General features: G+C 49.4%; 8 protein-coding genes across 8 annotated transcripts; 2 read left to right on the forward strand and 6 right to left on the reverse strand.

The window, feature by feature from the left end:
- Positions 1-576: 576 nt before the first annotated feature.
- Aspvir_008657 (uncharacterized protein) lies at positions 577-2222 on the reverse strand (the record flags this gene model as incomplete). Its single annotated transcript, XM_043271825.1, has 2 exons — positions 577-1843; positions 1906-2222. 2 exons carry the CDS (start codon positions 2220-2222, stop codon positions 577-579), a joined length of 1584 nt encoding a protein of 527 aa, XP_043127760.1.
- Positions 2223-2503: 281 nt separating this feature from the next.
- On the reverse strand, positions 2504-3485 carry Aspvir_008658 (uncharacterized protein; the record flags this gene model as incomplete). Its single annotated transcript, XM_043271826.1, has 2 exons — positions 2504-3429; positions 3479-3485. 2 exons carry the CDS (start codon positions 3483-3485, stop codon positions 2504-2506), a joined length of 933 nt encoding a protein of 310 aa, XP_043127761.1.
- Positions 3486-5978: 2493 nt separating this feature from the next.
- Positions 5979-6943, forward strand: Aspvir_008659 (thioesterase family protein; the record flags this gene model as incomplete). Its single annotated transcript, XM_043271827.1, has 2 exons — positions 5979-5985; positions 6009-6943. The coding sequence occupies 2 exons, from the start codon at positions 5979-5981 to the stop codon at positions 6941-6943; spliced, it is 942 nt and encodes a 313-aa protein (XP_043127762.1).
- An 846-nt stretch (positions 6944-7789) lies between these two features.
- Aspvir_008660 (putative SNF2 family helicase/ATPase PasG) lies at positions 7790-10614 on the forward strand (the record flags this gene model as incomplete). The annotated part of the gene is made up of 4 exons (XM_043271828.1): positions 7790-7942; positions 8047-8889; positions 8946-9687; positions 9749-10614. 4 exons carry the CDS (start codon positions 7790-7792, stop codon positions 10612-10614), a joined length of 2604 nt encoding a protein of 867 aa, XP_043127763.1.
- A 351-nt stretch (positions 10615-10965) lies between these two features.
- On the reverse strand, positions 10966-12360 carry end3 (cytoskeletal adaptor protein SagA; the record flags this gene model as incomplete). Its single annotated transcript, XM_043271829.1, has 3 exons — positions 10966-11705; positions 11782-12016; positions 12121-12360. 3 exons carry the CDS (start codon positions 12358-12360, stop codon positions 10966-10968), a joined length of 1215 nt encoding a protein of 404 aa, XP_043127764.1.
- A 401-nt stretch (positions 12361-12761) lies between these two features.
- On the reverse strand, positions 12762-14805 carry Aspvir_008662 (uncharacterized protein; the record flags this gene model as incomplete). Its single annotated transcript, XM_043271830.1, has 2 exons — positions 12762-14264; positions 14317-14805. The coding sequence occupies 2 exons, from the start codon at positions 14803-14805 to the stop codon at positions 12762-12764; spliced, it is 1992 nt and encodes a 663-aa protein (XP_043127765.1).
- Positions 14806-15318: 513 nt separating this feature from the next.
- On the reverse strand, positions 15319-16299 carry Aspvir_008663 (dual specificity protein phosphatase family protein; the record flags this gene model as incomplete). Its single annotated transcript, XM_043271831.1, has 1 exon — positions 15319-16299. One exon carries the CDS (start codon positions 16297-16299, stop codon positions 15319-15321), a length of 981 nt encoding a protein of 326 aa, XP_043127766.1.
- A 1916-nt stretch (positions 16300-18215) lies between these two features.
- Positions 18216-19077, reverse strand: Aspvir_008664 (putative C2H2 transcription factor; the record flags this gene model as incomplete). The annotated part of the gene is made up of 2 exons (XM_043271832.1): positions 18216-18750; positions 18815-19077. The coding sequence occupies 2 exons, from the start codon at positions 19075-19077 to the stop codon at positions 18216-18218; spliced, it is 798 nt and encodes a 265-aa protein (XP_043127767.1).
- Positions 19078-25850: the final 6773 nt, after the last annotated feature.

The following is a 25850-nucleotide window of genomic DNA, read 5'->3' on the forward strand; positions in this document are numbered from 1 at the left end:
TATAACTAATACTAATAGAATAGAATTTTTTTGTGATTACAGGAAAAGCAGGAGGGTTGACTTTGCTCCTACAAAGAGGTACACCACAGCTATAGTCCTTGGTGTCTGGTCCATGTCATAACAGCAACATATCGGTAATTCTAGCTACGTTTCTAGCACATATGACCATAGGGGGTGGAAAACAGGGCTTCCTATCTACTCAGCTATACTTAAGCCTATTATTAAATATAGTAAATTCTTATAAAGCCTTTCTCCCCTAAAATAGTAACCTTAAGTTTTTAGTTTAGGTACTAGTAATATAGGTAAGGACTTTATTACTTCTTATTATCCCTCTAGATAATAGCTTATAAGTAGTAATAAAGAATAACTTTACTAAGTAAAATATATACTAGGTTACTAATTGTTAGGCGCAGCAGACCAGTACATGGCAAACCGCAGGGGTCATATGGGTTACAACACACACTGACCTTTTTTCTGCTGGACCACGCCGACCTTTTTCCAACACATGCTGAGCTGCAAGCCCGTCGTCAAATGCATTACTCACCCCATGTTGGCATGACTGCCGAGAGATGATAATCAAGCAAAGCAGTCCAGCTTGCGTTTCCTGCTTGGGGTCCGCTCTTGGTCTCTAACGAACATAAAGGAATCGCGCTCATTCAAATATGCTGTAATACACTTCCAGAGTCTCGTATCCGCAACAAAGGCTGGCTTCATTTCAGTAATCATCGTCAGATGCCTAGACAATGCCAGTCGCTCGGGGCCCACACATGAGAAATACTGGCTTTCGTCCTTAGCAGACTCCCCGGGCCCTTCTTCAGCTTTCCCAAGGAACGATGAGATCTTCTTGAACTCTTCTCGAGTTTTCAGTTGATTGATGTGACTGAACACGTCTTGGTTGCTGAACAATTGTACCAATTTTGAAAAATATACGTAATCCTGGAGTGAATCGAGATTCACTAAGCGAAGAAATGCCCAGTAAATACTACTGCGCGAGAAATCAAGGCCATTTTGGTCATTGAAACCATGCCCAGCAACAAAACCTTTGGCGAAAGACTCTCTCAGGAACGGCTGAATACTATCACGGGGGTGTGGGAGCCCAGGACAGATAAGGAGCATTGAGGGAGGAACGCAAGACGCGAAAGCCCAGTCAATAATGCAAGTTATGTTGAAGTCGTCATCCACAAAGACGTTCTGAGTACTCAGATCAGGATGGTAGAGTGGAAAACCCGCGCAGTTGAACTGATTATCATTCTCAGCCAATGAAGGCACCCAGTCGGTCATGGAAATTCCGACTAGAGCATAGTCAAGACGATTCTTCGTGCTTTCAGTCTTTGATCCCACAGCAACATAATCATTCCAGCGATCAGTAGCAATTCTGTAGTCCTCATAATTGTCATATTCTTGCGGGATGGGTACTGGACCATGAAACAGATGATGCTCCATAGGAAGCTCTTTCACGTGAGCGAAGAACGCACGTATTAGAGCAGTGTAGAATTCGCCTGAAGTTTTGAATGGACCTCGTGGTATTTCATCCTCATTGAATTCATCGCGACCCTGGAGAATTAGGCAGGGTAATAGACACTTTCCTATAGTATAGACTTCGTTCTCTGCAAAGAGCGAACCGACATGATCAAACCGCAAATTTGACATTGATGCCTGTAGTCCGCCGAGTTGTTCCATGACCTTGCGCTTCTGGAAGGATGTTAAGGTCCTCTCCGAGTCACCACGCACATGGGAGGAGTGTATTTTGTGATGATTGCTCCAGCCATATGTGCTTAGCGGCAAGCCGGGAGCCTTACTCATCAGGATATAGGGGATGCCAGTGGGATTTTCATCAGTAGCGCTAGTGAAGCTGGTGTTACTATCGGACCGTGGCCATGAGTCTCGAGAAGAGATAGAACTCACCAGTAAGAAAACACTTGCGGAACAGGAATGCTTCCAGTTTTCTGGAGATAATTTAAAGTTGCTACTTCGCTTGCAAGAACTTGGCTTGCGACGTTCTTCTGGAGCCCATAGGCCTTCCGCGGTGACCTAAAAACCCATTCCACTCCGTCGTCCTCGAAGGTGAGGAAAATGACCCAATTCAAGCTACCACTCTTTGGACGCTGAGATTCATCGCATAAGCATGACTTCTTTCGAATGCTCTGAGCAATTGAGAGGAGCGCGGCAAGATTGAATGTTGCGTAAGCATAAATTCTCGCTTTCTGCTGCTTGCAAGCCATTGTGGCGGGAGGAAAGAAAGTCAGACTTCCCCTTGCGGGGTAGAATGTGATGTGACTCGCACAACCCTTGTCACCTGGGCGGCAAAGAAGCCTATGGCTTCCCGGAGAGGCTATATAAGGCCTTGAGGGAGCGACGCTTTTCTATTATGCGACCAGCTCAAAGTATCCCGCAAAGATAATGCCTCGTCGCCGACCACAACCAGGGACGCCGCCTAGTGCATAGAATTAACATGACCTGAACACATTCATTTCTCGAGATAGTATATGTCTCTTTTTCTGCTTCAGCAGCTGTGTCTATACCACCCGAAAGTGAATCCGAGCTGCTCAGGTTCAGCTGAAGAAAGAAGGCGAAGTAGACCACGCTTCTCCAAATCCTGACAGACTGCTTTCATCGAAGAGAAATCTCCTGCAAATTGTCCTTGATCAACATGACGACTGTCATCACATCTGTCGCTGCTGGGCCGCGGTCGGCTGCTTATTTCGTCGTCGCTGGTATTCTGTCGCAATGATGCCCACCAGTTCCCAAGGGTGTCCCGTAGCCCACGAGCTATGTTACCAATAGCCACGTACCAGACGGTCGCCGAGACCATTTGGTCATCAGGCTCTCTCTCGTTTATTCCTTCTGTAAGGAGCCTCCCTGTCTCTGCAGCCAATTGCGCAACCGTGGCATACTTATTATGCCAACATCTGTCGATAATATCGTCAATCAGCGGATCACCCTCTAACCTCGGAAATTCCATGTTCTGCAGTAAGTCCACGACCTTGGGTCCATGCTCCCTCGGATCGTCTGTAAGACATCGATTCCCATATACCTCGAAGCCATAGTTTATGAGATAATACAAGGACCCTAACGCAAACTGCTCTGTCCGAGGGCCTAGAACACCAGACGTTCCACGTTGTCCTTGGTCTGCTTCGCTGCTATTGAGCAGCCTTCCATATGGAGCCATGCAAGCTTCGAACTCTGTCCCAATCTCCGCTGTACAATCAAAATCGGACAGTTTCAGTTGGTCCTGGTCGAGCAAGATATTTTCAGGTCGCAAGTCACCGTGGGCGAGGTTGAGCGATTCAAGGAAAGCGACGGCCTGAGCAAGATCATTCATCCATCTCTTTCGCAGGGAAAGAGGCTCCAGTCTTTCTACTTTCGTGACCATCATGGTTTGCTGATCCCGAACCTGGTTGTTTTGTATTCGGGAAGACAGAGATACATCTAGAGACCAGTCAGACTAATATTTATCAGTAACCGAGTAGGGACTCACCCCTCATGTATTCAAGGAAGATGCCATTATCTGTGTATAAGAAGCACTGTACTATATAAGGGCAAGGGGCATGCCGTAAGAAAGTTTCGTAAATCTTGAGTTCTTTGCGAAATTGCTCTCTCTCGAACTCTCCAGACTTCGGTACCCTGACCACAATGTGAGGATGTACTTCGTACACGAAAGATATACCACCTCCCCATATCCAATGCACGTCAGGAAACTGGTGTTGGATATCCATGGCATCAACGCGATGTGAAAAATGGTTTTTTGAAGGGCAGGAAAAACAATGCTGAGAGTTTGGGTTGAAATTTGGGCAAAGAGAAGGGAGGCTACTATTTATGTAAGGGGGATGTTGGCGGAACGCCCCACAACTGTCGATCACCAACTTTATTTGTTTGAGACCCACCTTGATTCCTTCCATCTTCTGTCACAACTACATGCTACATAGTAAGGTACTATCACATACTTTGTCTTTCTGAATCACAACACATTTGCCTACCTCAAAAATGGCTCCTCCGACGAGTCCTCCTCATCACCCAATCATCTCACGCACGCGAAGTCTCAGAAGTGCTTCTTGTAAATACACCTGCTATCCAGCAGGTTCTTTAAACATACCTATGAACCGCCCACATCCACGATCCATTATCTATGCAGGTGTCATGCCCATCCTCATTGTAATGACCTCCTGAGCAATATCCCTCAGCCTGGACGCGTCGAGAGAAAGTACTGTGCTAGGATCCTGGCCAGCTATTACCAATGGCCCGAAGAGCTGGCCTTTGGTAAACTCAATGAGTTCACTTGCGGGCAGAGGAACCGGACGGGGAAATATTGGCTAAACTCTTTAATATTAGCTTTCCGTCGTAGACCCGAGACCTGAGATTGAAGGATACTAACCATTTCTGTAACACCGAGGCCTCTAAAGTCCCCTTGACACGATTACCCGAGACCTTTGTCCATCTTATTAAGAGGACCAACTCTACAGACGCGCATCCACGCATCCACAAATCCTTATCATTCCGCAGATGCGGGAAGGATTCAGACCAATCTGCCAGGAAGTTGATTGCCACCATCCAAGCAGGTTTATGTCTGTCTCAAGGACCTTACTTTTCAGAACATAAGGATGGTTAACATTTGAGATACCAGGATCCAAATATGAGGATTTACCTGTTTTGCATGTTCGTGAACTTGCTCCACCGCTTCATTTGGTCTTCGGATGTAAACTGGCTCCTCAAGAGTCCTAGCCCATTCTCTCAGTGTCTGGTATACTGCATCTGCTAAGGTAAGTATCTCGCCGGCGATAGTTCCAGGTATTGTCCGCGACGCTAACCTTTAGGGAGATTACATATAACCTCACTGTCCTGGTCTTGGATCAGTATAGGCCCTGTGCTAGCATCTTCATGATGCATCTGGTGCTGATTTCTTTAGTCTGTGTTCAAGGTTCTAGAATCAGGAATGGCAGAATGTAGAGAAATTCAGTCAAATAAGCTGGTAGATGGTAGGAAAGAAGCAAGTTGAAGTTGGTGAATTAAGAGTACGGAATGAATGAGCTCGCCTTGGAGGGAAGATGGCATAGAGTGAATAGAGCAGGCAATACAAATGCGGTATTCACAGTAATCTAGATCTGGATTAAGAATTATCATTGAAGCCAACATGTATTTATGGCTACAGTAGTGAGAGGCCCCATGCTTCCTAGAGGGTTATTCACTTCTGCTTCTCTATTTGGAGGACAGAACCACAATATATGTTCCAGGTGAATCCCTGGATGATAGTGAGGTCAGTAGCATTGAAGAGAAATCCACCTAGATCATGGACAGCAACGCCAGCAGAAATTGTTCTGATATATTCCGTCTATTCCACTCTGAATGGTCAGCATATGTGCTCTTCCTGGTTTCTAACACTGACACAAAGCACATGGCTTAGATCCGAGGCTAGATAAGATTGATAAGATGGCCAGATTCATGATTAGTGATCATCCTTTTCTCCCAACATCTGATCATGCATGAAACTATGCGCTGAAATAAGGATCGGTATTGATATTCCAGGTTGCGACAATGGAGGGCAGAGCCTCTAGATTTGGGACAAGTCTCTTTGAATATACAGAGCGCATGGCGTACAGGCCCGCCAAGTCACGGTCACCTCTTGTGCGCGGCCGAGGTCCGAATTGGTTCCAAATCAAACCAGTGGCTCCTTTATCACGGGCACGGCGAGAAAATAAATTAGTGCTACTCTCCATGATCTTTGAAGCCATGGAACCCTACAACTCCTAATCAGACCTGGCATTTCTTTAAATTTCTACGTGGTAAGTTTCGCGGACCTCCAAGCTGGGAAGACGATTAACATTTCCTTGATACAGCCTGTAAACAGAAACATGGCAGGGCCTTGCCATTCAGCGGAGTTCGAAAAGGCAATCAATGTCACGCCGATCGAATCTCACACATACTCGGCTTATCTGGACCCCAAGTGGTGCATCTTGAGCGGCAAGTTCGACCTCCCGAGGCATATGGATGGTATCTGTTAACATGCCGGACAGTGCCTCATGGAGGTTACACTACAAGCATTTTCTATCGACTAGCCACGGTGTACTTTAGAGAAACGAAGAGTAACCGGTTCAAAACCACACCAGAACCCATCGGAATGCAGTTGTCGTTCCTCCGACGGACAGTCGTGGGGCCCGCGATCTTGAGAGTACAGGATATCAAGATAGGTGCACGGATAAGTACGATCCATGTCACACTGTCTCAGCGACCGGACAGGCCTGGCACAGCGGGTGACAAGGATGACCTCGAAGTGAAAGTCGTCGGATATGTCACCGTCAGCCCCCCGGACATGGAGGAGGGCCCGATCTGCAAAGGCACCTGGGGGCTCTCCCCACCTCCGGTATCCGGCTCCCTAGCAAATGGCTCGGTCAATCTAGCAGCGTTGGCAGCGAATGGAACGGATGGCGCGTGGATGCGGTTGCCTCGTCCACCGCCTGCCTTGACCGCACCACAGCATCTAGAGATCTACGCACCACGCCCCCAAGGACCGATGACGCTCGAAAGTCGGCAGAAGCAAGTGGTCGACCAGTGGGCGAGGTTCATTCCTGGTGGGACAACAGTAGCGCGCTGGTCGAACGAAGCAGTTATGTTCTTGGCTGATATGTTTCCCGCGGCACTTGACCGCATGGGTGCAATGGAAACAAGCCGGGTCCAGGGGGGCCAGCTTACAGGAAACGCCGAGGATAAAGGGACATTTTGGTATCCCACTGTGACATTAAACATTGATCTGAAGACCAGGATTCCTCCCGAAGGCGTGGAATGGTTACATTCGCGCATAGTTACCAGGATGCTTCGTGGTAGCCGCGCGGACTTGGATGTAGTCATTCTCGATCCACAAGGCGAGCTGATAGCTCTTAGCACGCAAGTGGCACTTGTGGTGAATGCCTCTCGGAACACAAAAGGAAGGGCTAATTCTGAGAAGTTATAGACTGTCTGAGTACTAGTAATAGATAGAGGAATAGATTAGGAGATTCAAATCGTCGCATATTCAAGCGCAAGTTGTTCAGAAGCGAGGTGTAGAAAAGACCTAGAATGTACTCAAGTTGATGTAACCAGCATGGCAGTGAGACAGAAGTTATTCAAATGACTGAGTTGATCAGACAAGGGGCACCTGCTTGGCTGTTCGTTAAAGCATCAGGTTCAAGAGCCCTGTCCAACAGACTGGGTACAATTTCAGCGGCTTTAAAAGTGTATCATGGCGGCTATTTGTCCTTTTTACCATCATCCGTGAAAGGCAAATATCAATCAGATGAAATTGTTGAAGGTCGGACCGAGAGAATCTGATCCAGACCTTGCAGATGGAGCCTGCTTGATCGATGCATGGTAATAGGCGGATCGTGGATCATCTCTGGATAAATTATGGGCGGTGCGTCAATCAATCAAAAATTGGTCTGTGCGCAAACGCGAAAACCCGCGTCCTGCAGCCTAGACAGCGGAACACTCGCGTCAAAAAGGGAACAGGCATTGCATTGCGTCAGGCATTCCTGCGCAAGGACTGACCTTTTTTTGTCTTTGTCTCTCACATCTTGGATTATTTAATTTTGAGGCTAACCGTACCTCTGATAGAGCAAAGGAAGACAAGGTTGTTATCGCCAGACCGGTGCCATAACGCCACTTTGATCCCATTTTGAGCTTTACAAAGCAACTCATTGGGATCAGACAGAGAAGAAGGACATGTCTGGTGCAGCTACTCAAGCTAACTCCCACCGATACATACGAAGATAGCCCTGAGCGGCAAAACTCTACGCAGCGTTCTTCGTAACGACCAACGAATATGGTCGATCAAGAATTGAATCCTGCCATGGATGAGCTGGAGCAGGGTAGTCCTATGCCCGGGGTTGAAAATGGAAAGGGGGAGCACGTGGAGGACGTTGAGGAGATGGATGCCAAATCGAAGGCTCTGATGCACCTTTTGAATACAAGTGAGGTATGTTTTCCCTTATATTATGCTTTAAATATCATCTTTGTTTTGCCCTAACTTATGCTATTTTTACTATGGGATGAAGCACTGACTGTTGGTCACTATCGTAGGTCTTCGTGGCGATCATGGCAGATAAGATGAAGAAGCAGCAGGAAGAGGCTCGGCTTGAAGCGGCAAGGCAGCAGCAGCAACAACAGCAAAAGCCGACAGAGGATCAAAGGAACATAACCTCCACAGGCTCGATTGGGAGACGAGAAACGCGGGCAAGAGCGAAGCAGCCTTCCGCAGACGAGACAACACCTGCTGTGAGCGAGCAACCAGATGAAAAGACAGCCACGAGGTCGAGAAGAGGCAGAGGCAAGAAGGGTACTTCTGCGACGAACGGTAACAGCATTGCAAGTTATTTTAAGAAAGCGGATATGGAAGACCCCGAAGACAAGCCGACGGTGCAGGAAGCCTTGGAACATGCTGCTGACGAGTATGAGGCCAATCCCAGTGCTCTAGGCGGGCAGGATCTTGTCGCCACTCAGCAACCAGAGCTTGTTACTGGAGGAAGAATGCGCGAGTACCAATTGGAGGGACTGGAGTGGCTCAAGTCACTTTGGATGAATGGCTTGTGTGGAATTCTGGCCGACGAGATGGGTCTTGGGAAAACCGTCCAGGCAATCTCTTTGATTGCTTTCTTCAAGGAGAAGAACGTCTCCGGACCTTTTATGATTGCGGCTCCGTTGAGCACAGTCAGCAACTGGGTAGATGAGTTCGCGAGGTGGACCCCGAGCATCAAGACAGTCTTGTACCATGGCTCCAAAGACGAACGTGCCACGATCCGCAGGAATTTAATGAAGCTGAAGGACCAGAAGAGTGCAGATTTTCCGGTGGTTTGCACATCCTACGAGATCTGTATGAACGATCGAAAGTTCCTTGCACAATACCAATGGCGATATATCATTGTTGTAAGTTCTGCTCTACCATCCACATGAAAGGGGAGTGCATCTCTAACCGAGACCAGGACGAAGGTCATCGCCTGAAGAATATGAACTGCAAGCTCATTAAGGAGCTTCTCTCGTACAACTCTGCAAACCGACTGCTGATCACTGGTACACCACTACAGAACAACATTACCGAGCTGTGGTCACTGTTGCACTTTCTGCTGCCGGAGATTTTCAACGACCTCAACAGTTTCCAGAGCTGGTTCGACTTTTCCTCAATGCTCGATAGCAGTGGGCAGACGGATGTCATAGAACGTCGTAAACGCACACTCGTCTCCACCATGCATTCAATCCTGAAGCCCTTCCTTCTGCGGCGGGTTAAGACCGATGTCGAGACTGCCTTACCCAAGAAACGCGAATACATTCTCTATGCCCCTCTCACAGCGGAGCAAAAGGATTTATACCGTGAGATTCTCAATGGCACGGGCCGTCAATATCTCGAGGATAAAGCCGCAGAACGACTCATGGCCAAGAATGAGAGGCTGTCCCGTTCGGCGAGCCTAAAACGCAGTGCCGACAGTAGTAACTCTTCGACCCCCAACAAGAGCCTCAAATCCAGCAGAGATTCGACTCCAGCCAGTGTGGCTAGTTCAACCCGCAGGCGTAGGGCCCCTCGAAATTACAAAGAGTTGAGTGACCGCGAATTTAATGCGCAACTACGCCGCCTTGAGCAGGGCTTGGAAGACGATTTGGATATACAACAGAGCCCTATCGATACTGAGCAAGAGGAAATCGAAAGAGCAAACACTATCAAGCTGGCTAGTACGTATATGGCTGTCTCGAACTTAACTAGCCACTGGCTGGTGCTAACGAACCTACGCAGAGAAAGAAATTGCTCAGAAGAAAATGCAGAATCCGGTCATGCAAGCCCGTCTTGCCTGTAACTCTCCGCATAATTTTTACTGGCCGTGGAGCGACGACCCGACCGCCATCGACGAGACTCTTGTCACCGCATCGGGCAAGATGCTCCTTCTCGACCGCCTCGTGCCTTGTCTCTTGAAGAAGGGGCACAAGATCCTCATATTCTCCCAGTTCAAAACACAGCTCGACATTCTTCAAGATTGGGCCACCCAGCTTCGCGGCTGGAACTGCTGCCGCATTGACGGCGCCATCAGCCAGACAGACCGTCAAGCCCAGATCAAAGCATTCAACTCGGACCCGGGCTACAAGATCTTCCTGCTGAGCACCCGAGCAGGAGGCCAGGGCATTAACCTTGTCGCCGCCGACACGGTAATCCTTTACGACTCAGACTGGAATCCCCAGCAGGATCTCCAAGCTCAAGACCGCGCGCACCGAATTGGCCAGACCAAACCCGTCATCGTCTACAGACTCGCAACCAAAGGCACCGTCGAACAAACACTCCTCGAGAAAGCCGACTCGAAACGCCGTCTCGAACGCCTCGTCATCCAAAAGGGCAAGTTCAGAAGCCTCCTGGACTCGAGCTCGGTGAGTCACGGCGACGTAGAAGAGCTCAAGAAGGCTCTTGGCGAAGACGCATTCGAGCGCTTCGAGACGGGTGCTGACCCCACCGCGCTGCTGTCGCAAAAAGATCTCGATATTCTGACCGATCGCAGCGAGGAGGCGTATTCGCGTGCCGAGAAGGGCCTGGATCAGACTGGGCGTGCGTTCAAGGCTGTCGAGACGAAGAAAGAGGAGAACTCCCTCATGGCTCAAATTTCTGGGAAATAGAATTGTTCTGTATGATTGCTTGGGGGTTTGGGATGAACCTGTTCCGTGTCCACATTTGCGGTGTTATGGCAGATGGATACGTTTAGGCGTTGGCGTTGGTGAAAGCGATGTCATTTCATGTACAACAGTTAGAAATCAGGTCCTAATACTTGCTGAATAGGACTTGGTCCACCCCTACATCACGACGAGAATACAAGAGAGTCATCCATTTAGCGCCTAGGCTCCTCGCCAAGAGAGTGGCTGTACATGATGAAATTGGCCAAAAAGAAAAAATAACCCGCCGGCAAGCATGCAAAGAGAGGAAGTCAGGTACTATCCAGCAGTAGGAAAAAATCGACCAGGATGAGGCTATTACCGCCGTGCCCTTTCCTCCTCAATCTGGCTCCTTAAATCAGCAAGGATTTCTTTCCGCTGCGCGAGATGGCTCTTCAACCCCTCAACTTGCTCCCCGACGGTCCTGATGTCCTCCCGTAACCGCTCCAGATCCTGACCCGCCTTCGCTCTCCCCGTGCCTTCTCGCAGCTCCCGGAGCTCACGCTCTTTGTATTCCAGAAGCTGAAGAGCCTCCTTCTTAATGAGGGTCCAGTTGGGCCGGCCGTCGTTCCGGGGCCGATCCTTGCGCCCTTCGGAGGCTTTATTGGCGGCATCAAGCTTGGCCTGCAGCTCCCCGAGCTCGCGCCGCAGACGCACCTTCTCCCATTCTTCGTCCTGGATTGTGTCGCTGAAGTCCGTGCCCTTGGGCGTGTAGGAGCCCTTCCCGCCCACGCCCAAGCGGCTTAGATACGTGTCGCCGAACTTGGCTTTGCGCCCTGTTGGGGTCTCCGTGTCCCCGTCTGCACCCCACCTTTGTGCGGGGCGGGCGTTGTCGACTTGGTAGTCGATCTTGTTGTTCTCGAAAGAGGCGCGGAGAGAGGCGGGGATGGTGCGCGGGATGCGGAAGCCCTCGTGCCGGTAGTTGAGGATGTGCAGGAAGGCAAGGGTGGCGTCTTTGTTGATTGCGGGGGAGGCAGAGGGGTTGACTAGGTTCCATGCGGAGCGAATATCTGTGTCCGGGACGTCGAGGGAATCGTACAAGCCCTGTAGTGATTCAACTATAACCAGCATTAGCCTTGAATGGATGATACGGGGTGAATGCGACTAGCCAGCGAGACAGTGAGGTGTACGTACATGTGATCTCGCCACGTTGGTTACGGTTGGCGGAATAGATCTCTTCGTATTTAGATTTGTCGGAGGGTTTCATGTACCAGTCGAAGCCGTCCTTCAAGCCTGGTGTATCGTCTTCATCTTCTATGCGCTCAAATTGCTCGGGGCGATCGCTCAGCGCACGGCCAGCTTGGACGAGGTGGGCTTTGGTCTCGGGAACGAGCCAGTCGGGCAGTACGCGAGGGACTTCTGCTAATTCCTGTCCCAGTGAGCCAAGTTAGTGGATGATCACAATTCGCAACTGCGCAAGGCAGTTCACAACAAAGCGCAACAGAGCTCGGTATCCGTGGGACCGTGACATACCCCATTGACAAGGTCGAAGACTAATCGCATAGCAACGCAAAACTCCTCAAAGTCCAGCTCTCCATCGCCGTCAACATCCGCCAAATCCCATACTTTCTCAAGCTGAGTATCGCTAAGCCGACTGTTCCTGAGCACCGAGGCCGCTTGGGAGCTATTTAGACGCGGATGGCCATTTGCCAATGAGGAGAAGATCTCCCAGTACCGCTCAATTTCCCACTGTTCAATCTTCTTGTTTGACATGGTGGAAGTACGGAGTCGCCTCGACTGTAAATATTGCAATTGAATATATCCGGAATCCGGATATTAGGGACCTTGTACGGAGTATTGGAGGTGTGATGAAGCTAAGACCCCGTTACCCATTTCGGGCATCCCGCAGTGGCTCCGATGGGGCATCCGGAACAACTGCATTCCGTCAGGGGAAAGCTACGTAGTAGCAGGGCACGTGATGCTCTATGAACCAGTATAATCAGGTGACATATGTTCCCCTATCAAGGACACAGGCATTCCTGTACTATAACTATGGTCTCCTACGCCAGAAGATCAGCAACCAAATATGGCGATAGTTTGATAGATATTTGATTAGATCTAGCTGAAGTAGTATGGCCTCTCACATACGGGAAATAGTACATAGCTCCCCAGATCTATCCCTGAGTGGCTGCCCTTCTTACTGGTCCCATGGCTGGTACCAAAATCATCTCGTCCTCTTCTTCCTCGTCTTCTGCATCCTCCCAGTCATCATCACTTTTCTCGCTGTGATTGTCTTCCAGGAATTCAAGAGTGTTGGTGACGGTGGTCAGTGGTGTCGTGGGTGAGTATGGTGCTGCACGATCCGAAGAAGCTTCCCAGCAGCTACTTCCTGGGCTGTCAAAGACAGGGTTAGTTCGTGGAGTCCTTGCTTCGCTGAATGGTGCGAAGGTATCTTCTCCACTCTGGACATATTCAACACTCATGGGTGACATAACTCTACCAGGCGTTGTTGGCCGTGAAGGAAGGCGGACATCTGTGAGGTTGATACATGGTATGGCCTCTGAGACCTCCGAATGACGATCAGTGTGTACATCCGAGTCCAAGGTTTCCACGAGCTCGCTTGCGTCTGGGTCAAATGTGGCCTGTTGTAACTCTCGCTGGAACTTCGTCCAACAGGAAACCAAAGATGTATCTTCGAGCTCAAGTAAGCCTCGCTGCCAATCCTCGTTGATCGCATTGCGTAGCGACTGCGTGAAATCATTGAGAGCGGAATGACTTGAATTTGCTGCCGAGGTTGTTGTCGTGCCAGCTTCTCCGTCAAATTCTTCAGGTCTCGATGATGCTTTATAAAAGACATCGAGAGGTGGTAAGGACCGTACCAATCTTCGCGGATGAACAGACTGCTTCCATGCTTGAAAAAACTTAGCTCTTGGTTGGCCGAGTTTTAAGCGAACGATCAGTCGTCGGGTACCTGCTCCACGATGATAAAGTTTGCGAGGAGGCAGATCTCTTTCCTGGTACTGTACCAGAGCTCCTTCAATATCTTCAGTTGTGTGAATAATGCGATGGGGAGGAGTAGCCGGATGAGGCCTACTAGAATCAGCGAAATCGTGTCTATGGTCGTTTACGGTGATCGAACCAACCCCCAATGGAGTCACTGGCCCAGTGACCATCGTATCTCCTTGGCTTTCCCGTCTCTCGGCATCAGACGCATCTTGAGCCCTCGGCCAAGTCACGATACTGCCACTCCATTCCCCGGCATAATGTCTTTCAATCCCACGCCTCTGCAAGAATCGCCTGGCATTCAGGAGTTCCCCAACCTCACACAGGAGATAGTCCGTTTCTATGTTGCTTTTGAGCCTTTGTGTGGTCTTGCGGGAAATCTTGCGAAAGACCAACTTGTGTGGTGTCCTATTGCGACTCGCCGAGCTATTATCGATTCTGAGGAGCGCTCCGAGTTGCTTTGCCCTCATCGCATGCAGCGCCGAGCCTTCCATCGCAACCTGATGGTCACGGCGTCTGATGAGTTCCTGTAACTCCTCGCGTTCCCTTTCCCCCAAGCCAAGCCTGCTATAGACTGTGGACCATCTGTAGTGTTGGCTGAGGTTGATGGCGATCTCTGCTTGCAAGCTCGGAGAAAGGTCAGACCATTTGGGATCATGAATGAACCTGATGGACTTGGGAAGGGTCAGTACAGGAATATGGTGTATACTCTGGTAAGATGCGTACCTCTGCGTGACGGCCATCTATGTCTGTCATCGGCTCGTCAAGATCGCTATCTTCCATGTCCATATCAGAAGAAGACGATGTTTCTGCAGTTGCTATGATTGCCATGTTTCTGACGTAGATAGGATTGAATTCCCCGTTGCTCGCGATGAGATCCTCAAGCTCGTCGATTGAGATATCTTCAAGTTTCTCCCATGTCTCTTTCTCTTCAGCATCGCTCCCGTGAAAGTCTATCGAGCTGGCGTCGCGTCGCACCGCTTTAGCTACGCCATTCTGCTCAGCTTTCGCCCGATCCTGTTTACCGGGCCTGGATTGGGAGAGATTAGCCGGGTCAAGCGTGGGGAATGCAGCAGGAGGTAGATTTGGATTGTAATCGATAAAGCGAGGGGTTCTCGGATTTCTAGGTTCGCGCAAAGTCTTCTTTGGTGATGGGGTAATGATAAGCTCGGAGTTGAAGCGCTCAGGTGGCCGGATACGCTCGCGGAGTCTCATGGTGAGCTCGATTCTAGACACAGCTAGATGGCGTCCGGCACTGGACGCGCACCAACAACTTAGCAAGGTTATCAAATGAGGCCTTCGGAAAGGAAAACAAACCAGTATGCTCCTAGACGGAGCAGCCCCTGTCTCTGGTGCAGAAGCTGAAGAAGGCTGCCTTTCCAGGTTTGAAGCCGTCAGAGGACGTGTTGTACAGCGGATATGAGGAAGAAAAGGAAAGGAAAAATAACAGAAATGGATCTGTATTTTCTTGGATAAAATGATAGGGATGATCTCTTTGTAAAAGGTTGAATTGTAGCTATTTAAGCAATAGGATCTTTCAGGATAGTAGCAGAATATGAACGCTGTACATCACACAGAGAGTGATGTTTGGGTATCTCCAAATTGGGAAACACAGAAAAAAGTCACGAGAAAGAGGAATAAGGAAAACAACTCATGCCGAGATGTCAACTAAGCATTCACCTCTGAGAAGCGCAGTTCCCATGTTGAAAGACAGATCATTCACGCTAATCAATCCGAACGGTCTTGGAATGGGGCAAGAGGCTTTCTACTATCAATCGAACCATCATCCAAAATATTCATATTCATGTCCATGTCCATTCCCACTGAATCATCATCCGTAGTTGTAGGCCCATCAAGTCGATCAGCAATGCTTCTTTTTCTAGACACGGTCGCTTGAGGGATTCCTAGAGTAGAGTTCGACGTTTGTATGGCCTTCTGCACATCCCGTTTGGCATCAAGAATAGACTGGAAGGATGCGAGGAGCTCCCTCAGTGGTTCTTCAATGCAGATACAGAATCTTCGAAGCTGGACGAGATGTGACGCGACTGCCATGTTCAGGTTGAGCATGACCATTAGATACGCTATGACGACCGTGGCCGAGCGCTCGTTGCCAGACTCACAGAAGACAAGGATCTTCTTTCCTGGTGCTCTAGAGCCAGCAGCTGCCCCAGAGGACACGAGATGATCGTTGATGCGGCGTATAGCATAAGGAAATGCCGAGATGAGTTCCTGGTTGTCCATGACATCGACCGCGTCTGCTTCAACTCCCAGCTCCGCACCAACTTTTTCACCAGAAACGAGGCGCGCCTGTGCTGAGCGCTTGTTGCGTATCGCCAGTAGCAACGTGAAACCCTCTTGGGCGAGCCAGATTTTGTCTTTCAAACAGGACACAGGGCCCAAGTAGAGAAATGGCAGGATTGCCTGCGCCTGTCTCCGCATCATGTAGTCCCAGTCTGGCGCCACGACTCGATGCACAAAATTCTCCGGGTTGACCATCTGGAAGAATCCCGGACAAACGAACTCCCCTTCCTGGAAATCATGAGAAGAAGGGCTGATGACTTCCTGAAGAGAGTTGTCCTCATCATAGAATGAAGGTACAGACGTTGTCAGACGAGTCTTTGCACTTCCAGAGATGTATTCATGAGTTCGAACATAATGCGAACCCTCCTGCTCCGACATCGAAGCCTCATTGCAACGAGCCGGAGTCATTATTGCGGAACACTCTTTCGAGCTTGTCTGCGAAGATTTGATGACGGGGTTACAGATAACTAGAATATGCTGCCAAAGGGAATATTGCAATAGCTTCTTCTCCTTGTATGGTTATTAGGAAGCGATGAGTGATTTCATTAGTGAGAGTAGAGAATGTGAAAGTCATTCAAAAGCAGTAAGCAGTGATCAAACACTGAGTGAATGTGTGAAGATATGAGGAGCGAGTAGCAATGTCACTACTTGACTTGATCTTTCCCAACATTTTCCTCTTGCCAATTAAACTTGCATCAAGTCATACCTGAGTTTCCAGGCACCACAGCAGGGTTTCCCAGGGTCAGCAATAAAGGCACCCAAAAAGCAGTCGTTGCCTGAGCTGAGTGCCTGATGACTCAGCAATGTCATAAGAATGACTAACTAACTAGTGAGTTGAATCTACATGATAGTCACACTCTGAAATGCATATGAAAGTCGAGCAAGACAGTCAGAAAACGGATTTCTCTGAAGAGATTCTTGCTTAGAGATCTGGGTCTTTTGTTAATAGATTCTTGATGTTCAGGGACTTTTTGACCGTAAGATGGACGTCTGCTCCATCGCAAAAGCGCTTGTTTAGGCACCGCCTGCGAAAGCTATCATGTCATTTCCATTCAGGCATAACCCCAACGTCGTTCAGTTACATGTGATCAGAGTAAGCATGGCAATAAATGGAGAGGAGCTTTTCCCATGAGCCTCATACACCGAACAAACGGGACATCAGGTCAACTATACGCTTTCTCGCTTACGCGATGTATGAAGCCACTCGTGCCATGGAAGCGGCTAATAAGACCACCAGGAACTCAACGATCCTCAGGGTATAATAGACTCTGCACCGTATGATTAGTATTCGAGATCCATGAAGTTCGTATAACGCAGAGGCCCATGCTAAGACCGAATATGGTGAACATACCAGATCCAGGAACACCCTAACTCGAACACGCGTAAATTCATAGCTAAGTAGACTTATGACTCTCTGAATCCGAAAAGAAGCACCTTGGCAGTCTCAACAAGGGATGGAAGCCTAAGGCGACCCTTGTCCCGAACTCACATGACATACCATACCATCAGCAGAATTGTACTAAATTCGGCAAAGACAACAAAGTCCTAGCTGGTCAAGTCGAGTCATACTCGAAATGGGGGGCTGGCATCCGAAACATACCGGATTGAGTCAGACCATACCCATACTACAAGAGTCATCCTTCGTATAGTACGTGTGTCTCCTACTCTGCTACACGGCCCTAAGGATGAGCTAGGAAAGTTAGGAACAAGCTGACAAATCGATACTACAACTCTTATTTGGCTTATGGCTTTGGATGGGGATGGTCTAGGCTTCCACATGGTGAGGTGGCATGGCAAGTTGATAGTTTGAGGGCCAAGAGGATGGGAAAATAAAGTGAAATCAGGCTAACGAGTCAGACAAACATAGTCAGGCAACTTGGTCAATCGTAGCAGCAATTTTTCCTTTCCATTAGATCCCAGAGCTATGAAACGAGGGTACCCGATGGCACTCAGATGGATAGTACATAGTAAGAGAGTAAGGTGGTAGAAGAGCTCAGAATTGCGAAGGGGAATGGTAAGAGAGGGACATTTAAGATAACACCTGGGTATAATTCAGGAATCCAGCAAACAAAGGTAAACAGCCATTAAAACACCGCCTAGTTGTATGATCGACCTCGAGCAAAACGCCAGATGTGTGTTGTGATGATGCGTTCTGAGATGGACTGACCGACATTAACCTCCCACTGATTTCGAGTAAGCGCAGACCAGAGACCCGTACATGAAAACGAAAACGCCCGCAAAATGCAACAACTGAAACAAATGTAGAAAGTCATGAAAGCGAAGGCGGATGTCGCAAAGCTGAGTCTAGTACCAAGACCTGCGCATCACCCTTGCGACATGGCAGTTTGCGGGATGATTGGCTGAGGAATGGCCTGCTGTAATCCAGCGACAATTCTCTCTAGTTCTTCGAGTCGGCGATCCTTCTCTTGAACCTCGCGACGCAGTCTCTTCAGTTCATTGCGCAAATCGACCTCGTTTTCGTCATCGCCTGGGAGAGCGACTGAGATATCATCATCAAGAGAGTCGCGCTTCCGCTTAACGGACGGAGGAACTGAAAGAGCATGGTTGCCATCGAGGTCTGGTGTTGAAACCATGGGCAGTTCTGTAGAAGGACCATTTTCAGTGTGCATGTGTCGGCGGCGAAGATGTTCCTTCAAGTTCTCTTGACGCGTGAAACCATTCCCTGTACTGCGGTTGCAGTCGGTGTATGGACACATCAGTGGCTTTTTGGCATTGATGTTCTTTTTGTGAACCTCGCGTTGGTGTCTCAGAAGCCCACCAGAGTATGTGAATCCTTGAATCTTGTCACACCCTGGTTCCAGACACTTGTAGGGACGGTCATGTTTATCCATGTGTTTACTGCAGGTGAAGACGCGTTAGCTCTTATCAGACGCGTGAGAATTTGATCTTAGCATGAACTTACTTCCATTCACAAGGGCGCCGAAATGTTGGAGGCGACTGCTGGCATTCGGGATGATCACAATAGATTTGGCCGGCTGCGTTCTTGGGTGGATCCCGCGCTCTTCTGACCGACAGTCGAGGACGAGCGCCTTCCATGAAACCAGGAGGCATTTGCTCATTCATCTTTGGAACAGGCGACAGAGAGTCCGGAGCAGGGACAAGGACAGCTGTAGGTACTCCGGGACCTTCACTTCGTGGGCTTGGATAGTCAGAGCCGTCACCCATATCGCAAGTACAGCCCCGCCGCTCAGTCGAGATTGGGGGCCTAGTTTGGAGGGGATTCGAGTATGAAGCGCGACAAGTCTCGAGAGCCAAACAATAATACGATCTAAGGATAAGAGGAAAGGGACTATTTCAATTTGAGAGGCAGTAATGCTGATATAAATCCGTCAGTGACTTGATCTCGTGGGTGGCGCTCAAGTAGAGATGTTGGTTCCTTACGAGGAAGACGGGGGGTGCCGATTTTTTCAGGCGTTCAGGTAGCAAGGCATCCACTAGCGAATGACTAATAGAATTTGGCGAGCCGCCACATCAAAATCATGTGACTGCGTGGGACCGGGTATTGTTGAGAAACAAGGAATGCAAGGATACCTCAAGATTTGGTGAAGCAGATGCGATGATATACTCCAGAGTACTGTGATTCACACCCAAAGGACTTGAATATTGTTGATACTGCTGCACACGTGGTGTGATGTATGTCGCGTTGTGATCGTTATAGCCAGTCAAGACCCGAAGCGGAAAGTCGACATCTAGTGGCACCGAGGATGAGACCTTGGGTCGTAATTATATTCGGTGAGTCATCTGCGTAGGAATCAGGCAGCCGGATAAGTCATAATTTGATTTATTAGGTATTACTGGTAAGTAGTGACAAAAGTATCCGCATAAAATCCTACCCAGTTCAACATAGAGAGGATCTCGAAAGTGATGCTTGAAGAGCAGCCGCCACAGAATGCCAGCCAATCATAGTGGCGCAGCAGTACTGAGGATTCGTACTCTCAGCCACCGTCGATCGCTCTTCACCGCCCTGGACCTTCTGTCCTTGGCAGTTTACGAATTCCTTAGTATCAAGATTATTTTCAGCTCATCATTATCCTAGTCCAGTTGATCTTGATCGCTGCTTCTGCAGGCTTACTGGTAGCCCGACTCAGATCCATCTCTGCCAGACCACGTCAAAGTCAGCGTGTACCTGAGGTACCCAATCTTCTGACCGCTGGGGCACGCCGCACGAGTATGAAACTGGTGGTTGTAGCCCAATCCGGACTGTGACCTGGCTGGTCCAAGAAGTCGGCAGCCTAGGAAACCAGGCATTCGCGACAGTAGATGTCGCAGTTGCCCTGCGGGTATACGGAGCTTTCCCATTCGCTAAACGGATTCTCGCCTTCATCCCAATGTCACTTTGCTAGCAATTATCTATCCTACCTTAGTAATGCGCATCGCCTTCATTCTCGGGATTGATTTGCGTCGAGTCAAGCACAGCTATACACGACATGAGGCACACAAAACTCAATCTACACCCAGTAAGGTTGATACTTCTGCCAAGAACAAGTTGCACTATACGTAGCAAAGCAGCCTTGTTCTTGGATAGAGTATCATTCGGCTCCGAAGGCCGCCTTACAAAACCGAACACAGAGAGGACAAGATCATGGTCAACATAGCCATCGAATAGGCACCTCAGTTCTTCCTTCTAGAAGTTGTAGGAAATGTTTATCCAGCCCGCCGATATGTAGAATGCTAATTCAACTAGATGAGCAAAAATAGCAGACTGTTTCGTCTTGCAGTGGCGCAGCACAACAGTCTAGCATTCCGGCTGGAAACCCTGGGAGTTCACAATTCTGCACAAATTCTACCCAAATCCAAAGGTATAGGAGCGATGATTCACGGAGATCGGAGCGGGTTTTCTGGATTTCGACCATAGTGGCCCACTACTGTTGTGGTCTGGTCCAGTAGACTAAATTATGGTTGTGGCTGAGTCTGCAGGGTGATGTACACAGAGAGATTGCTAGACCAGAGTTAAGACATCCTATTAAGTTCTGCGATGTATGATTGACGAACCAAAGTTTTGGACTTTGCAGAAAGCCAAGCATGCATGATTTGTAGATGCCTGTCTTGAGAGGAGTGATTATCTGCCGGGATGTTGAATCTATTTATATTTTATATCGAGGGCTGAAGGGCACCGAGTGTCAGTTACAAACACCTCTGTTTGCCAAGGCCAAGCTACTTGGTTCTACGTTCAGCATTCATCTAGAAAGGCAGTACTTTAACGAAAGACAATAGTTGGATTTCATTGCAAGAGATCGGAGCTCGGCGCTGCGCACATCGCTAGGGTGTTCCATGCAGTGGACCAGCAAGCCAGAGAAGGCAATTCCGACCACAATCAAGACGACCTTGCCCAGCTAGCGTCACGAAGAACGTTGCCGAATCCCTGTATGGCCCTAGCAATGCCACGAAGCCGAGCCAACCAAGAGGAAATGTAAATAGTGGCAAGCAGGAATAATCAGAAATGGCAGAATGTCACTGATAACATCTTTGTCATAAGCGCGATCTTGTTCAATCACCCTTTAAGGATATTGAACTGGTCAGGAGCCTCGAAATCGCCAAGTGTTGAGGGCATGTACAAGCCAGAACAGGACAAGAAAGATTTCATACGTTGATGATCCAAAGTCATCCAGCTCAGCCATGATGCGCGTGAACATGATGAACGCTGCCAGTCAAAACGCTTCTTTCACGGATCATCAAGCGCCTCTTAAGAATAATAAGTATGGCAACTACTCGCAGACATCTCTGATCCATGTGGGATGGCAGAAAAATGACTGGGAGATCATTGAAAGTAGAGACCTCGCCACTGCCGCAACGGTCTTTCCACCAATGCAGCCCGACCGACGCATATGGTGGAGATCTGTCAAGTCCAATCAAGCACTTGACAGCCCTTGCAGACCATCGAGTCGTATTTGGAGGATCTGGGAATCGACGGTTGTCCACATCATGGAGGTACTGCATGCTTCTGAAGCCACCCTAAATGGCGTTGTCTACAGTATCACCGAAATCAATCGTAGTTACCTCCGACTTGACTCGCAAAAGCGGTGGAGACGCTGCGAGTGTCATCATCATCGTGGACATGTCCAGGAACACCGCGAGTCACACGAATGCTGGCAGAGCTTCCTCCAAAGATGCTACCATTGTCTGGAACGCCAGCCCTGTACGGCTCCCGTCCGCCCGATTCCACGTAACGTTTCAACCTGTCGGACTGACTGAGACTAGGCTGCTTGCTCATGTCGTTGATGCTCAAGCCAGCAAGGCTAACACCGCCCTGATCAACGCTCCTTCCGTCAATGATACTTCCCGTAATGTCGGACTCGGTAGCTGCTACAGATTCCCCAGTCACGCTAGGTGCTCCTTTTCCTCTGGCGCCATTAGCTCGTCTAGCGCCAGGAAGAGCAGGCCAGGCGTCTGAAAAGTTCTGGAACATTGGTGGATATCCTGAGGGGATACTGACGCCTCCAAGGGCAGAGGAGTGTACGGAGGAGACGTCATCGGGAATATAACCGATCACCGAGCCGGTGTCATGGAATTCATTTCGGTGACCGTTCCGACCGTTCATCATTCCACTGGTGATGTTGGATGCATGGTTGTAAGCCATCTGAAACCGTTGTGGACCTCTATATGACTGCTTTGGACGACTGAATTGAATAAGAGATTCCTGGAGGTTGGACAAGGGCCCTTCCACAAGACAGTGTCTTTCCTTGAAATGTTGCAGTAGACAGTTCCACAGTGGATGCTTGGACAGAACCTTGGGATTTCCAAGAATGACCAGACCATACTTCGCTCGGGTAAGCGCAACGTTCAGACGACGCGGATCACTCAAGAAACCGATGCCTTGGTGGTCGTTGGAACGCACACAGGAAAGGATAATGAAGTCTTTCTCTCGACCTTGGAAAGCATCAACCGAAGCGACTTCGATTTCTTTGTAGTGCTCCTTCTTGAACGTGCCATTAGCCTGCATAGAGCTGACGATGTAGCTACGTTGACCCTCGTAAGGTGTGATGATACCAATGTCGGCTGGTTGCACACCGGCCTTGAAAAAGCGGGTCACGATTTTCTCCACATTTGTAGCTTCGGTTCGGTTGAGATACGAAGTTCCTGACGCCGAAATCTCTTCGTTGCCAAGGTTCGACCAGAACATCATGGGACTGTCAACGACAGGCCAAGGGAAATCCACGTCACGGCGAAGTCGGTCAAAAGCAGAGACACCATTTTGCAAAGAACCTTCATAAAACATATTCGATGGAAACTCTGACAAACACGGGTGCATACGGTACTGCACATTCAGTCGAATAGGGGAGCAGCCGAGGATAACAAGCCGCTCGAAGAGGGATTGGTTCAGACCCGCTTTGGCCGCTTTCTTGTTCATAATAACAGGTCCAAGCTGCTGGTGATCACCGACGAGAACGACCTGCTTGCAACCAAGGACCAGTGGAATCATACACTCAGGCTCAGCCGACTGCGTCGATTCATCGATCAAGACGGTGCGGAATTTAAGCTTGGCAAGTCGTGGGTCGCCAGCGCCGACACAAGTACAGCAAATGACGTCGGCATTGTTCAGAATCTCACGCTCTGCCGAACGAGTGAGTTGCTTCAAGCGCTTCTCGTCTTGACTTGACAATTCGCCCAGCTCGGCCTTGAGCTGGTTAAGCTTAATGAGTTCAATGTTGCTGTCATTCAGGCGAACTTGCTCGTGCAGGGAAAGGAAGCCCACGGGTGACTCAACGTCCTCACGCGACTTGGCAGTCACACGTACTGTCTTGAGACCGGTCCTGTGAATACGCTCGCACAGCTGATCGACCGCAACGTTGGATGGCGCGCAGACCAAGACTTGACCTCCGTTAATCTTGGCGAGATGGTAAATAATCGTGGCAGACGTGACAGTCTTTCCGGTTCCTGGGGGACCCTGAATCAAGCTCATGGGCCGCTGTAGCACACTCTTAACTGCATTGATCTGGCTTCCGTTGAGCTCCGGTAGGCCAGGAACACTGAATTTCTTCGGTAGCTGAGTCTTCATAGGTGCAGCGGCAACTTCATGTCCAAGGAGACGATGGAAAATATAGCCGGACACGCTCATCTCGTCAACAGCGAAAGTCTTCATGGCAAGCTGCATACGATCGAATGAGGTTGATTTCCAGACATAGTCCGCAGTGAAGTTGTGGGTGCACTCGGTGGGTACAGATTTGTGATCGCCCTTAGCGCGCAACTCGATCGTCACTTCATCAGACTGATTGTTGGGGATCTTTATGACGTATCCCACGCCCTCCCACTTGGGACGTAGCTCACCCGTGTACTTGAGGCGCATCTCATCTCCCACGGCCAATTTCACGTCTCCAAGTTCGAGCTTTGGCAGAATGAAGCTGGCAAGATGTTTGTTGTTTAAGCCAAGGTCCCAACGAACGATGAGACCATCCTGTGACTGAGACTCCTTCAGCTTACGGTCGTAGTCTGCTTCAATCTTGACCAGGGGCCCGAAGATGTTTTGGTACTGAAAAGCATCGTCGTAGCGTAATAGAACAGGCGCGGGCTCGTCATCTACCGCCGTAGCTTTCTCCAAGTCCGCGAGAGTTGCCTGAGAATTGTCCTTCCACATTTCCTCCAGTTTTGCGATCAACTGCGGGCTAAGATGCCGGGCCCGGAGCTGCTCTTGATCTGACGGAGCGGCAACAAGCCATGGCAGGAACGAGCGATCCTCAATCAGTGGCTGCCAGCGCGAAGTGTCCCAGTTCATATCCTTTGAAGACGGCATGGCAGCACAGGGCTGACGACAAAGCAAAACCACGACAGTGTCGGATTTGGCTGGAATAAAACCCAGTAGAAAAACGTTCTTAGTTCCGCAGTTGTAGCACTCCAGGATAGTGTCGCCCAGGGACGAGGCAGGGTGAAGCTGAACCTCCTTGTGGCGAGCTCGGACAAGATGGTTGACGATATGTGAAGAGGATGTGTTCCCACGAGCACTGCAAAACCACTTGCTGCAAGCCAGACATTTTACCACACTGCTCGGATTATGGATACCGCAATATCTATAGCAAGGGAGATAAACGTTAGAAAGGTTCGGACCAGAGAGAAACATGGCGTCACTCACGCGCATGCATGCGGAGGTAGCTCCTTCTCCTCTTCAAAGTTGCCCTCATTTTGCCTGCGGCCAGTCACAGCGGCGCTGGTAACACTATCGACATCGTCGTCACCAAAATTATCCGATCCATCATCTTCGTCATCGTGTCTCCTTGGGCGCGGACCACTGGTCATGTTCAAAGTAGTCTCATCGAGATCCGCTGGAGCCCTACCATCGCCAATAGCAGCCATAGTCGGCCTGAAGTCGGAACTTAATGGGTTATCAAGTAGCAGAAAGGTCTAGCTCGTGTTGCTGACACTAGGCAAGGAGAGCAGTACAGGACCACTCTGAGCGGAACGTTTCGAGAGAGACGGTAGCGTGGCAACCGCGACGGAAATCGAAGATGCCGGAAATACGGGAACCAAATGAGCGTCAGGACAAGCCAGTCGTCCTAAATGAATGAGCAAAGGGACAATCCTCAGTCCTTGTGTTGAAAAGATCCAGTGTACCACAGTAGAGGGGCACAGGAATGAGAGAAACTAAGTTCGGTCTTAGTAAGTCAACCTATATCAGCATACCAAATAGACAGAACATACCGGCTGATCTCCAATACCCTAGCCCACTTGACTTAGCCTTACGTCACTATGAACCCGGCGAACGAAAGTCGCTAATCCTGAAAATCAGGACGGTGTACCTCTCTAGTTGGCAGGACTTTGTGAGAGCGAGTCAGTGGACTGCGATCGGCTTTGGATGTTTTAAGTTATCGGACCTTTTGCCGCCAGAAACCCACAGTCCGGTAGCCGGTTCAGGCCAGTGGCGCAGCTTTTTTGGAGAAAAAAAAGTTGTTCGGCGGACCAGATTCGACAATCAATCATACAGACCACTCCAAAATTCGCTAAAAAAG

This window comes from Aspergillus viridinutans (genome assembly GCF_018404265.1).
Source record: "Aspergillus viridinutans IFM 47045 DNA, scaffold_7, whole genome shotgun sequence".
In the NCBI taxonomy this organism is placed as follows: domain Eukaryota; kingdom Fungi; phylum Ascomycota; class Eurotiomycetes; order Eurotiales; family Aspergillaceae; genus Aspergillus; species Aspergillus viridinutans.